This window comes from Cyprinodon variegatus, unplaced genomic scaffold (assembly GCF_000732505.1).
Source record: "Cyprinodon variegatus isolate N-32 unplaced genomic scaffold, C_variegatus-1.0 Scaffold229, whole genome shotgun sequence".
Taxonomy (NCBI): Eukaryota; Metazoa; Chordata; class Actinopteri; order Cyprinodontiformes; family Cyprinodontidae; genus Cyprinodon; species Cyprinodon variegatus.
The window spans coordinates 654,382-668,304 of record NW_015150682.1 but is presented as its reverse complement, the minus strand read 5'-3'; the positions used below and the strand labels follow the sequence as shown (position 1 = coordinate 668,304).

Sequence of the window (13,923 nt, the reverse complement as noted above, 5' to 3'; positions counted from 1 at the left end):
TAGATAGATAGATAGATAGATAGATAGATAGATAGATAGATAGATAGATAGATGGATAGATAGATATGGATGTACACACACAAATCCCTGCAAACAAACACTGTGAACGTTTTCTGTCACATCCAATTTATTTAAATCATTGAATAGTGCAAATAAAAAAAAACATACTCAAGACACTTAATAAAGTTAGATTTAATCATTCATAAAGACAGACTGCCTATAATGATTGCATCTAGTCATTGACATGCTTCACTCCTATTGGATGAGTATATAACAACAGTGGACAGCTGTTTTCATTAAACTACCTTTTTTTGCACACAAGAGGGAACACAGGAGCACACATCCAGGAATACTTAAACAGAACAACAAACAATATGAATCTACATAATGAATTTTATGCATTATAAGACAAATAACAGCAGAGTGAGATAGGATAGGAATCACATTGATTTCATGATTATGTGGAGAAAGAAAACTACACACTTGCCAATGAGGTTAAGGCAGTTTACACACCACAGCTCTTAACTCATTCAGGTCAAACATCTCAAGGGCAGCAAAAATAATTAATGCCAGCCATTTCTGCATTCATTTACTTATTTTTTGTTTGCAGATTAAAACAAACAGGATCAGCTGATTAAAAAATACAGCAATGTTATTATTTCCATAGAGAGTATATATTTGAGAGATTGAGCTTCAGTTAATTCCATTATTTTATAAGCAATCTCTAGAAAATGAGTTTTGGATTTATGCGGGGTTGTTTCTATGCTGCTGTCTAAGATGACACAGAAAGATGGTGAAAGTCAGAGCGATTCCTCCCACAAATGCAGTGCGAGCCACAGGAGGAATGAAGACAAAATTCACAGCCTAAAACAGAAACAAGAGAGGAAAGCAAGGTTTGAGAATCAGCATCCTTTGTACATTTCTCTTTAGTGAATGTGTGAACAAAAAAGTAAAGTTTCTCACCTGCATTGTTGACCAATACACAACCCCAGCCTGCAGTGATAAACAGATTGAATACAGCACTTAAACACAGTTATATCATAGACCAGTAAAACCATTTATCTTTCTTTGTACCTTGTAAGACGTCCAGAATTTCTGTCGCCAGTCTTCAAGTGGGTCGTCTTTGTTTTCTAATAAACTTAAACCTGAAAGACAGAAATTCAGTTCCTTATTTAACCATTGCATTTCTGATTATTCTAAATTATTCGATTAGTCATGCAGATCCTCTGGAACAAACTGAATTAAAATATTAGTTTAACATTAAGATATATTTAAAATCCTAAATGTAGCCAAAAAGTAAACCATCACCATCTCTAAATACATAAATACATATCATTTGATTTTTGTTGTTTTAAGTCAGATCACAGGTATTTCCAGAAAAAAAGCTGCACCTCAGCATCTACAACAAGACGAGATGATTCACTAGACCGTTGTGTCGTTACACACGGCAACAGGGAGGAAGCAGCGCCACCAACATCCAGTGGTGGATGAAGTGCTCAACAGTAGTACTGGAATAAAAGTACTGATACTGATTTTTCAACTACAAGTAAAAGTTACCTGGTCAAACATATACTCAAGTATTGAAATATTCACTTTTGAAAATATTTAAGTATTCAAAAGTACATGCATTTAAAAGTACTTAAGTATTCAAAAATAGAAACAACATGTACTAATATCAGTAAATATCCTTGTGATTTTCAGAGTAATTTTAAAGAACCCTTTCAGAAACCACCTGATGTATTGATGCACAGAACCAGCTGCTACAGAGTCTACACCACTTGTAAAGAATGTCAGCATAAAATTGCCTAAAAACTTAAGGACAGCTATTTTTTATATTTTTTCTTATTTAAAAACAACCCAAAAACTAATCAGGATTGTCTTGATTCTTCTCACACTTTCCCTATGGAATAGAGGTTTAAGGTTGAGTCGATCACCATAAAGAAACTCCAACTATGATTTGAGAAATCCTCTAACTGAACAACTTGAATACATAGCAACAACCAATGCCTTAAAATGTATAAACTACAAATAATATGTACCAAATGTGGATTTCTCACATTTCCAGGATGTTGTGCAAATCTGTAAATCTAGTGGTGTCCAAATTCAGTCCTAACGGCTGCTAGCTTGCATGTTAAAATTGCATTTCAATTAAGAAAAATAGCAAACGTGGATTACAAAGCTAAGCTGAGCCAAAAGGAACAAGAACAAGTAACTAGCAGCTTCCTTGAAATGTAGTAGAGTAGAAAATACAATATTTGACTTTGAAATGTACTTGAGTGAAAGTTATAAATCCCCCCCTCCAAAAAAAAAAAAAACTTACTCAAGTAAAGATACTCAACAACAGTATTTAAGTACAGTAATCAAGTCAATTTACTTTGTTACTTTCAACCACTGTCGACATCATATCCCATTAACAACATGCATTCTAAACAAATCATTGTCTAAAGCAATTCTCAGCGAATATACTTTGCTAAAAAAAAAAAAAGAAAGTGCTATTGAGCCTAGGTGACACTAAAACTGAGTCTCCTTAAAGGGAGCTTTGTTTTATTTGCTTTACCACCTGGAAATGAGGCTGGTTAGTGGGACCTCAGCCTGCTCTATTTCAGTTGTTTTTGTTCTTCGATTTTATGGTGGTTGGCGAATAATTGCTGCTTTTATAAGCAAACTTAGGCCGTTAACTATTTTCTTTCAGCCATTTTTCAACTATGAAGGATCGACCCTCATCCGACTTTACTTAAATGTCAGAAATGGTAGAAAGAAAAAAAACTACCCTGTTACATTTATTTAATTATTGAAAATGATTCAATTTTTCCATGTGTGCTATTTTATTATTGAGAAAGTAAAATCTAATTTTGAGTTTTTACATTGAATAAATGTACTCAAATAAAAAGTTGAATTTTATAAGTAATTTCGGGGTAAGGTTGTGTTGTAACATTATAGATTAATCAATCTAAGGCTTTTTAATAATCTTTACCTAGGATAGGAAGTGACAGAGTTTGAAGAACAAAGAAGTTTATCTATTTACCTGTGACATTCTGTAAGAGGTCTTTTATTGAGCAGAAAATGGGGACTCTCCTTTCCATATCATCAGTGAATGTCAGAAGTGTTCTTGTTCTATCAATGTAATGTATGTCATATACTAATAATTCTCAACACTGACCTATGAATTATAAGATAAATTCTACAGAATTTAATGAATGGAAAAAAACATCCAATACATCCAAAGAATTACTGTAACTGTCTATTATAAAGACTTAAGAAGAAGTAGTTTTGTAACTAAAAGAGGGATCACTGATTAATGAATGGTGAACACTGAAGGACAGCTAAGGCATATCTGTGTATTCCAGAATTCAACTGCAGTTTATTGTGTTCTTTTTATGTTGCTAAAAACAAAAAAACAACAAATAAGATATCTCTAGGTCTGAAAGGAATCTGTATCCAATTATATAGGTTCAGTGGGGACCTGGTTCCTTTTTCCACTGGTTACTGGGCAACACAGACAGACAATCCACACATACGCCCCTATCTAAGGGAGGTTTAGTGGAAACAATTAACCTAACTATCATTATTTTTGTCTGTGGGAGGAGGATGGAGGAATATCTGGACAGAACATATAAAGTTGATGCATGGGAAAAACATATTAAACACGCATCAAATGCAAAAAATGCATCACTTTGAAGCTCATATTGTTTGTTGTTTTTGAAACATTTTTATTCAGATTTTAAGTTTCGATGAGTCACTTGATTGTGTTTAGATTAATTATGCTCTCCCATTACACAGATGCACTGATAAGAGCTTATCCCAAACAGGGGGTGTTGATGCCTATCTCCAGCTGCCTACGGGCGAGAGGCGGGGTGCAGGGCAAGAAAACGGGACAAGTAACCATTCAAGCACACTCACACATAAGCAGAATTTTCGTGAAGCCAATTAACCTAACAGTCATGTTTTTCAACTGTGGGAGGAAGCCGGAGTACCCAGAGAGAACCCAAGCATGCTCAGGGAGAACATGCAAACGTTTTTGAACATGCTTACCAATATAAAAAGCACTGATAGTAGCAGGAGCTGCAATCAGCTGATCCAGAACCACTTTCTTCATCACCGCCTTCGCTCCGCTCCCTGGCAGTATCCTCTCCAGGCCTCTGAGCCAGTGATAGTTAAAGTTGGCATGGAAACACAGCCCCACAGTCGCCACTCGAGCTGTCTGACACCAGTTGATCTGGACTGACCCCTCAGACTCAGATCCAGTGGTGGGATTTTTACCCAGGACACTCTGCTGTATGAGGTCAGCCGAGGCAAACAGCGCCGTGTATCCCAGGACGTTACTGATGTAAGGATGAGCCTTGAAAAAGGTCCAGGCCCGGTTCATGGTAAAACGTCTGATCAGAAGGAGTATGTTGGACATTTAGAATACAGAGGCTTGCAAAAGTAATCACACACTTTTAAGATTTATGAAACGTTATTAGATAATAAATTTTCCTTTACATTTTTTAGATATGTTTAACACAAACCTAATAAATAAACCCTACAGAATCCATAATGTATTGTTTAATATAGCTTATTTAATCAAAATACATAACTATCAGTTTTATGCATTTTGAATTGAAGAAAAATGTATACTAATGAGTGGATTTATTGCAAATTCATAAAGTTTATTTGTTTTGAATTGCACAATAATCAGGCTATCTTTATGCCTATTATATTAACAGGTTGTGTTAAAATAATATAAAAATGTATTATGTAATAAATGTACATAAATCTTGAAAATTGTGTGAATTATTTCCATGAGAGCATTGGTCACTTTAAATCCTCAAATCTCCTTTCATTTAAATCAAAATAACCTTTAGAAAGGTCAAAGAATTACTCTTAAAAAAAAGCAAAAAGCTTTTGTAAGTCTGAAAAAATACAAACCCAAAAACTAGGCAAAAATCCTTAACAGCAATAAAATTAATCATAAATGAATCATTAATTAATGATAAATGAATAACTTTCTGAGTTGTAGCTATAATGTCTCAGACTAACAGCCAATATGCAACATCAGACTGTCTGTTAAAAACCAAAAGGTCACCCAAAAATAATTAAAATAAAATCGCATAATTACTACAACATAAAACCTTATATAGTTTTAAGCCTCAAATTATTGCAAATATGTTGGTGAGGAAAGCAAATTTGAATCTCTTTCCAAGCATTACATAAAATAATCATTCCAATCATTTTAATCATTGTCTATTTTATTTTTAAGAATTTTTTTTTTTTTAATGTACTCTTTTAAGGATGATCAAGTCATAAAGCTTGGATCTGTTTTTCTGAGCACTTCATTATTGATAGTCTGTTATCTTTTCCAGAGGCGTGTAGCAAATACTTATATTTACTTGAATAACTTTTTGACAGAAATGTACGTTTAGAAGTAGTTTTTCTGCACTGTACTTTTTACTTGTAATTGAGTAATATATTAATAAAATATTTCCAATCTTACAAGAACATTCAGAGTGAGTAACTTACTAACAACCTTGTTTTAAACAGTAGATCTCCAGACAAAGATGCACAGTAAATGTTTTTGTCAAATTCAGTTTTCTTTTTTTATTTACAAAAAATATCTGGTGAACCTACAGTGTTACCTGAAGGTCAAACCTTTATTCAGTAGTAGTAGATGTCGTCATTGGAGGTACTGGGTTTATATGTTTTATATCAAAAGGATAATCAGATCTTAAAATTGCCTTTTCTGCCTGGATTTCTTTTTTTTTTTTTTTTTTTTTTTTTCCTTGTTTTTTTTTTTTATTATTTACTTATTTATTTATTTTTTTTAAATATTTTTTTATTTTATTTTTTTATTTTATTTATTTATTTTTTATTTATTTTATTTTATTTTTTATGTTTTTATTATTATTTATTTATTTATTTCTTGTTTTTTTTTTATTTCTTGTTTTTTAATTGATGTTATTATTAATTTGCTTAATTTTTTTTTTATTTTTAGGTTTTTACGACACTAGTGGCTTGTTTATTGTAAAGGGGGCAGACAGGAAAGGGGGGTATGAGAGAGGGAGAGAGACATGCAGCAAAGAAACACAGGTGGGTTTTGAACCCAGGTTTGCCAAGTCGAGGAATAAGACCTCCGCACATGGATTGAGCACACTAACCACTACATCACCAAGGCACGCCACAATTATTTACCTTTAAATACCAGAATTTGAAAATATTTTCACATTCTGTTCTGTTTGTTACATAATTTAAATAGTAAAACAGATGTTATGAGTTACTCAGTAATTCAGTAACCTTTTTACTAACTGAAGAAGTGCTATTCTTACAACCACTGATGTTTTCCTTGCTTGTCTCTGTGTTGTAATTGCCAAAAAAATAAAAAATTATGATTTAAAATCTATTACAGCTCAGTTTGACAAAAAAATTATATATATATATCTTTGAGTCTACACTGATGTGACTCATATTAGATATAGATAATATTCAACCAATTAGGATTGCCTCGCTCCCTCATTCCTCAAAGCTCCGCCCTATAGGGGTACATGGTGATATAATAGCACTGTCTCCCTCCTTAGTTTCTAAAGAGGATTTCTACCAGAATAAGTTCTTTTCCCCCTCAGTAGAGAGAAAATAAAGGAGAGTATAAAACAACACCAGAAAATAACCTTAGTATTTGAAAATACATTTACTTACCTGTTAGTTTTTCCTAAATCCCCCAATGCCACTAAAACAATCTCCTCTCCTGTTGGCTCTCCTGATCATAGAAAGAAAGAAAGAACAGTTTTTTTTCATGGTCAAAGTTTAGTCTCTGTTGAAATGAGTGTGTGATAAAAGCTTTTATCAGTCCATTCTGAGGAATGTGGGAAAACAGCAGATGTAGAGATGACTGAGCAATCCCCTGCAGCAGACAGGAGAAGCTCACACTGTCCAACCTCTATGTTAGACTCCTCGCCATGACTTCACAGTGTTTAGCGTTATAAGGTTGCTGTGTTAAAGTTAAGGCTTGTAAACTCTGCAGCCTTCTGGTTGGAAGCACATGTGGCGTTTCTATAAATAGATGAAGCTCCTGCAGCAGCCGTTCCTCCCTCTGACATGAAACGCTGTTGCTTTTCTTTTTATGTTTCATTTTATTTTTTTTTACAAAATGTTTCAAAATTTGTTGCTATGAAGGTGGTCAAAATGTTTTATTGATGACATTAGGTGAACCAGGCAGAAACTTCTCATTGTGCACATTTACCTTCAAAATTTCCTATTTTTCTCAGAGATTTTTATGACATGGTAAGCATTTACTTGCATAACAATTGCATGGTTGATTTTTTTTTTAAACGTATTCCTTCAAATGTTAAAACAGCATAAAAAGTGGCCGGGGGGCATTTAAAGGTGGAGTAAGGCCTCCTACGTGCTCATCCCCATTTTCACTTACAGGTGGTGAGGCTGACATAGTGGGAAAATTGCAAATCTTCTTTTGGAAAGTAAGCTTCTATAAGTGATTCAAACCGCAACTTTTAAACAAAGCATGCACGATGAGAAATGGGCTTGTGCACACTCTCACGCGCGTTTAATAGTCGTTCCCTCTAAGTAGCTGGTACAGGGTTAAGCATGTGCATTTTGTTGCGAGTATAGAGGGCAGGTCTTTTCAAAAATTTGCAAAAATCCTCCACTCTACCTGTAACTTTCTTTGGCATCCAGATAAGCTCAAACCTAAACAGAGAGAGCAGAGGGAACTGGACTAGGTTTTGAGTTTTATATATTAGTAAGCCCACACATACAATGAAATAATATGTTTTGTTCCTGTCCAGACTTGGAAAATAATCAAAATAAATGATTTGCTGTTGTTGTTGTTTTTTTTAAGTCCGTGTAAGGAACCTGAAAGTAATTTTTTTTTTTACTCCATGTCTGTGAATTGGTAGAAATACAGTTTGTGAAAAAATGTCTTTGCCTTAAACAATATGACTTTAACTTTGGAAAGAAAAACACAAAAGAAACTAGATCAAAAATAAAAGGGAAAAAAAAACTGGGCCACCAGTATGGTTATCAAAACTAAATAAAACTCATATATAACCTTGTTGTTTTGGTAAATACTGTATTTTTCATAAAAGGATACAATTCGTTAAAAATAGCAAATGAAGTTAACTTATTGTGTCTAAATCGTAATACTTATTGGTTTCCTTCTGTTTAGACAGAAAGCCCCCACCTGCTGCCATAGATATGTAAAACTCTGCACTTGGAAGGTGTTTTGAAATGAAAAGGTCAATTAAAGCCGGTAGCAACCATTTGAGCTCCTCCATCTGAGAATGTGATAATAGGGGGGATGGGGGGGAGGTCAGAGTTTAAACGAATCAATTAAGGCCTTGTTAACAACCACAAATGCTGTGTTTCTGCTTCCCGGTCCTTAACAGGCACTTTTTTATTATTAAAGGACACAATTAAGGCATCTGCCCACACACTTCCATAAGCAATTGACTTTTCAGATAATTGCTGCTCTCGCTTCTCATCTTGTCTCACTTTCTCTTCCAATTTGTCAGCGTGAATGGCATTCATGCTGCCAGAGAAAGAGGAATTTGTGCCTCTGCAATAAGCACTGATGATACTTTGACTCAATCTGTGCACAAACAGCTGCAATAGCTGCACTCACTGACAAACACATTCATAAGCTGTTCACAAACCACACCTCTCTGGAGATGTCCACCTCTTCTGGCTTCAGTGCTGCTTGCAGAGACTGACAAACACAGCATCATTCAGGCAAAAAAGGTAAGAGGAATGTGTAATTATTACTTTTTTTTTTAAATAAAACATAAGCAAAGATATTTAGAAACTTTGCTTAAAGGTAACAGAGTTTAAGTAGAAATAGTAATTGGATGCATTGCTTTTTTGTTATGATTAGCAATGTAAAACTCATTTCAAATATTTTATCATTAGAAAGAGTATGTACATTTTTGTAATCGCTCTAAATTTACATTAGGAGCAATAAACAATTATTTTCAGCTACTGTTAATTTAGGTTCTGCCCTCTTTAATCTAATTTCTCACTTACTGTCTTTACTTATCTTTACACAACACTGATTAAGATCTGGTAATGAAGAAAAAATATTCTTATTTTAGCTTTGGTCTAAAATGTTTTTTGTTGTAGGTTTTTATTCTAAGCAAAACACCACACAGGGGATTAAAACATAATCATAGCTGTAAATTAAAATGATCAGCACCCTCTTCAGTCTTTCATAAACTAAATTCTGCAAACCGGTTTTTAAGGATCGTAACCTTCGGATGTCATGGAACACAGGAGGAGATGGGATCATTTTTGTCCAAATAATTTTTTTGTTCTTTCAGGGGATTTTGGAAATAATCAACAAGTCAAGCAAAAGAAGGGCGAGAGAGGAACATCTTAATTACAGAAACTACTTTTCTATTCACTTAATTATTTTTAAGGTCACAGATATTTTTTAGAGTTAAAAAAATTCCCTTTGAATGATTATTATAGTACAGCATGGTTTAATTATTTTGCAGGTATGTACCCCTCATGTAACTGCAGAGACAGGTGTACAAAGCAGGATTTTGGCTGCTTGCCGGCTGCAGTTTTAGAAAACATTGTCAGGTTTTAAATGCTTTGATTACAAAACCTTATAAAGGAAGATATTGGATCTGTCTAGAACCTTTTAACTAACTGAGAAAACTTAGTTAAAAGGTTCAGTTTTCTGATGCAGGTAAAGTTTTCCCTAACTGAAACGCATAAAGTACTGTATAAAAATCCTATTTATATTTCTCAGCCATGCGACCTTCTTTCTCTGTGAGCCTTGAGCCCGGTTTGGAGAGAGGCATCCCTTGGGGTCGTGACCTTTTCACCTTTGTGACTTCAGCGGCAGGTCACATGATGCGAACCCTTGAAAAACCACGAAAGAGCCGTCCGTCCAAACGGCAGGTCAACCATCGCCGCTTCCTGCACAACATGATTCAGAGGTTTGTCTTGCTGTCAGTTAAACCATGGAGGAAATCGTTTCTTGTAGCTGCTTGTTTTCAAAGGTACCAAAAATAATATTTGGTTTAAAAAACAAAAAGCAAAAATGGAATTAGTACTTAAAAAAAAAAAAACAGTTTGTTCTCTTTTCGTAGTTTAAAACAAAACCTTGGATTTCCTCTTCAAGTCTCTAAAAATAAGGTAAAGGGAACATACAAAAATAATTACATTTCTTCAAATTACAGACAGCAGATTTGTGGATAAAAAGGTGAAAGACAAAAAAAGAATTTTTATTTTTATTGTTTTAAATGACAGCTATAAACTCTAAGGATTTTGGCAAACATAGTATGTTTCCACATTTGTAATGTATCAGTGGATGCAAACTGAATGCATTTACCTCTAATAAGCATTCATACTATAGGAAAGGATCTACACTGACAACAAAGATGCTACTTTAATATCACCTTAGACGAGGCTCAGATTGTTTGAAAATAAAAACCAATACCCGAGGAAAAATTTTTATTTTTTATTATTACTCTTATTTAACCAAATCATTCTTCATACATGTGATTTATTATGTTCCAACTTAAGATCCAATTTAAATAAATAGCCTCAATTATTAACAAGTAATTAATTTAAGTTTGTCCAACTTGATTTATTTAAGTTTTCAACATATAAACTTTATAAATTAAGTTGGATCAATTTGATTCTTGTTATCAGTTTTGGTATAAAGCCGGTTCTACATTTAAATGGAATAATTAAATGGAATAATCTACATTTTATAGGGAAATGGGAGTCTAGTTGTTTGGGCATAGAGCTTGGAATCTTGAGGTTCTGGGTTCGAGTCCCACTCCCACAGACTGCCACTCTGGGTCTCTGACCAAAACCCGTAACCCCACACTGCTCCCTGTGCATCCCACGATGGCAGCCCACTGATCCCCAAAGGGATGGTTTAAATGCAGGGGTAAATTTCTTCAGTGTGAGATCAGTAAACTTCATTTATATTATTATTAAATGTAGAGAATTGGTCCATAAATGAAAGCTTTAAGACAGCTATTGACCATTTAGATATTATTTTGATGTTTTTAAAACAACAGTGAACATGGCCATTACTGAACAAAAATAAAACATTTGGTTTCCTTGTAACAAACTGGAATTGAAAAAAAGGGTCAGATTTGAATTTGTTTCTTTGCTAATCCTTTTCAGGTAAAAAAAATGAATCTAACAATTTTTTAACTGGTTTCTAAGAATATAATATATATATAATATAATGTATTTTTGGTCAAAACTTATTTTTTTTCCCTGGTGTTTCAAGACTTTTTCATGTTTGTTTTTAGATATTCTTGTGGTGTTACTGCTCTTTTTTCTACCAGGACGAAAGGTGGAAAGAGAAAGTGACAATATGCAGAAAACATCCCAAGGTCAGGGTGTGAATCCAGGGCAGCTTTTTCCAGCAGTATATCCTCCACATATGGACCATATCTATCACATCCCTTAGCCAAATGATGCTCAAGTCATTTAATATTTTAGCTAAGATTGAGAGAAGTAAAGAAAGCAGTGTTAAGCTTAAAAGGTTTGTCTGACAGATACATCAATACACACAGAGGATCTGATGGTTTTTTTTTAAGATCAGCTTAGTTAAAAAGGAAATCTCACCATGTCTTACATTAGGACCTTGTCTGTCTCTCAACAGGAAATTCGCAGACATAGAAGCAGCGAACCACCGGCTATCATCGGCCCTTTATGATAAGGATGAAGAAAAAAGCACACCAGCTCTTTCGGAGCCAGAAAGTCCCCCTTCAGAAAGAGGCTCTCAGCAGGAGACGGATCAATACAGTGTTTACACTGATTTAGAGGGGATTTCAGAGTCAAGGAGCGGCGCCTCTGAGGAGAGGGAAGAGAAGCAGTTGGATGATAAACATCTCTGGACAACACGTCCTCAAAAATCCACCTGCACGGCTAAGATGAACAACCATAACAAAATGAGACAAACTAAGGAAAAAAGAGGGAAAAAAGTAACTCCATCCTCTTATATGAATGACCAGAATGATAAAGACAGCTCTGAAGAAGTAGAGCTACTTCTGTCTGAAAATCCCAACAACAACCAAATCCAAATGAATCCTGTGAACAACATTTCTGAAAACAATCAAAGACTCCCCAAACATCCCAGTTTCATCCTTTTTGCCCCAAACGAGTACAGTTCTCCTCCTTTCTCCCCTGAGCTCTCTCCGTTGTCTCTTGACTCTTGTGATTTCTCTGCTCAGATGTTGAGCGACCTCTCTGGATGCACACAGGAAACCATCACAGATGGTCTGACTGACATAACCGAGCTCTACAGGGTTAGTAACCAGGACTCAGTGGGCTATATGGACGTAGAATCCTACTTTGAACGTATGTGTTCATGCCAGGTGGAGGCTGGGTCGGAGGTCTGTCCGAATGAGGATACCACGGTTGGAAACCTGACAAACGACTTTACTGGGTCGGAGAACGTGCATGAAGGGGAGTGTATATGTAGCCATGAGAACAGCTGTGAAGAAGATCGAGGAGCAACAGCCGATTATTTCCAAAGTCACCTGAGGAGTTCACAACTACCAGGACAAAGCGAATACCCTGACACCAAGCAGGCATATCACGGCATGGAGGGAACCCCCATCAGCCAGGAGTACAGCATCACAGAGCTCCAGACGCAGGAGGGGAACTCCTGCATGCTGGTAAACAGCCTGAACCTTACACCGTTTGAGGGAGTGGCTCAATCTTTCCCTGTTCCTCCTCATCATGAGCATCGCCCCATACTAACACCTCCTCATGAGGATGACTGGCTGTTTCCTGATATCATGAAGGATAGAGACCCTTACTACCCTTACTACTAAAGCCACACTGGCATGGAGATATAAATCCACGGCTAAGCCAATATTTAAGAGGAAACTTTGAGAACAAGTTATAAATAGCTAAATTAAATCCATTACTGTTTACTGTCTTTAAAACAAAATAATGTTTTGGAGATTGTAAAACATGGATTGCATAGATATTTTTCACACTGTTTTCTCAACCCACAGGATGAGTAGTTCATCATAAAAGTATTCACACCCCCCTAAGGTAGCCAATGAAGGGAAGCTAAAATTGAAGAAATTAGATCTCTCTTTTTAATTTTAATAATCTCTCTTATTAATTTGCTACCTTCTTAAAGAAGTTGGTTGATTTACAGGTATCAAAGTACAGGGGGTACAAATACTTTTACTAGGTAATGTAATGGTTACAGGTATGTCATCCACATTCAAACTGACCCTTAATTTACAGTAGCTTAAGTTTTCTTTGTCAGTAAGTATATAGGTTGGTTTTAATGTTGTTTTCTCTCTGTTTTCTGTCCCTTGAAGCTTTGAAAGTCGTTAAAGCCTCAATTTCTTACAATAAAAAGTCAAATTAATAGAGATGCTGTGACAGTGTTGTTTTTTCTTTTCCAGATTTCTCAGCATTTAGCATCAGGTAGATTTACATTCTATATGTGTTTCTCTGAGTTTCACATATGGTGCAGGCTGTAGAGTGCCAAAAAAAGAAACAGTTTTTAATTGGTCAAGACTTATTGTTGATCACATTAATATGTAAATCAAAGAAAAAAAGGCCATCGTGTCATTATTCTAATATTTTTTAGACATGTCACTTCAGTGCCATTCAGGACAGAAAAGGGCTGTGAAAAGGTGCTCACATCCCTTTTTCTTGTTTTTATTTTTGGCTACCCTTAAATATTTTAGATGTTTTTTTCTTATATAAGAAAGAATCAATCCGGGTAAATAAAATGTAAATTTCTCAAGTAAGGATTCACATTTGAAGGGGAAAATGTCAAAACCAACCTTTGAATACATGTACTAAATAGTCCCAATAAGCCAATTACTGGTTGTGCCACCTTCGATTCTTTGAGATAAGAATGAGTCTTTTCCAATAGTGAGGAATAATTCTTCACCTGATTAACCAGGATAATCACTTTTCATAACTCAGCAT

General features: G+C 34.9%; 2 protein-coding genes across 4 annotated transcripts in view; one reads left to right on the top strand and one right to left on the bottom strand.

The window, feature by feature from the left end:
• The window catches only part of rpl18 (ribosomal protein L18), a 12,909-nt gene extending 5,932 nt beyond the window's left edge, over window positions 1-6,977 (bottom strand). Inside the window, exons 1-6 of one of the 3 annotated variants that reach the window (XM_015381193.1) lie at window positions 6,909-6,977; window positions 6,670-6,730; window positions 4,033-4,376; window positions 1,075-1,145; window positions 964-993; window positions 224-864 (exon numbers count right to left, since the gene is read on the bottom strand). In XM_015381193.1, coding sequence (XP_015236679.1) covers window positions 745-864; window positions 964-993; window positions 1,075-1,145; window positions 4,033-4,366 — 555 coding nt within the window. In that variant the 5' untranslated portion in view covers window positions 4,367-4,376; window positions 6,670-6,730; window positions 6,909-6,977 and the 3' untranslated portion in view covers window positions 224-744. Of the gene's footprint in view, window positions 1-223; window positions 865-963; window positions 994-1,074; window positions 1,146-4,032; window positions 4,377-6,669 lie in introns of those variants that run through there. The other 2 variants (XM_015381192.1, XM_015381194.1) reach the window with 2 other exon arrangements.
• Window positions 6,978-8,634: 1,657 nt separating this feature from the next.
• LOC107088798 lies at window positions 8,635-13,143 on the top strand. The gene is made up of 3 exons (XM_015381186.1): window positions 8,635-8,727; window positions 9,740-9,929; window positions 11,621-13,143. Exons 2-3 carry the CDS (start codon window positions 9,742-9,744, stop codon window positions 12,795-12,797), a joined length of 1,365 nt encoding a protein of 454 aa, XP_015236672.1. The 5' UTR covers window positions 8,635-8,727; window positions 9,740-9,741; the 3' UTR covers window positions 12,798-13,143.
• The last annotated feature ends 780 nt before the right edge of the window (window positions 13,144-13,923 follow it).

What these genes read in the sequence shown, in the direction of transcription:
- LOC107088798 (XM_015381186.1), top strand. Translation starts at nt 9,742, where the DNA reads ATGCGACCTTCTTTCTCTGTGAGCCTTGAGCCCGGTTTGGAGAGAGGC. An exon ending in CTGCACAACATGATTCAGAG is followed by an intron (nt 9,930 to 11,620) that starts GTTTGTCTTGCT and finishes GTCTCTCAACAG; the next exon opens with GAAATTCGCAGACATAGAAG.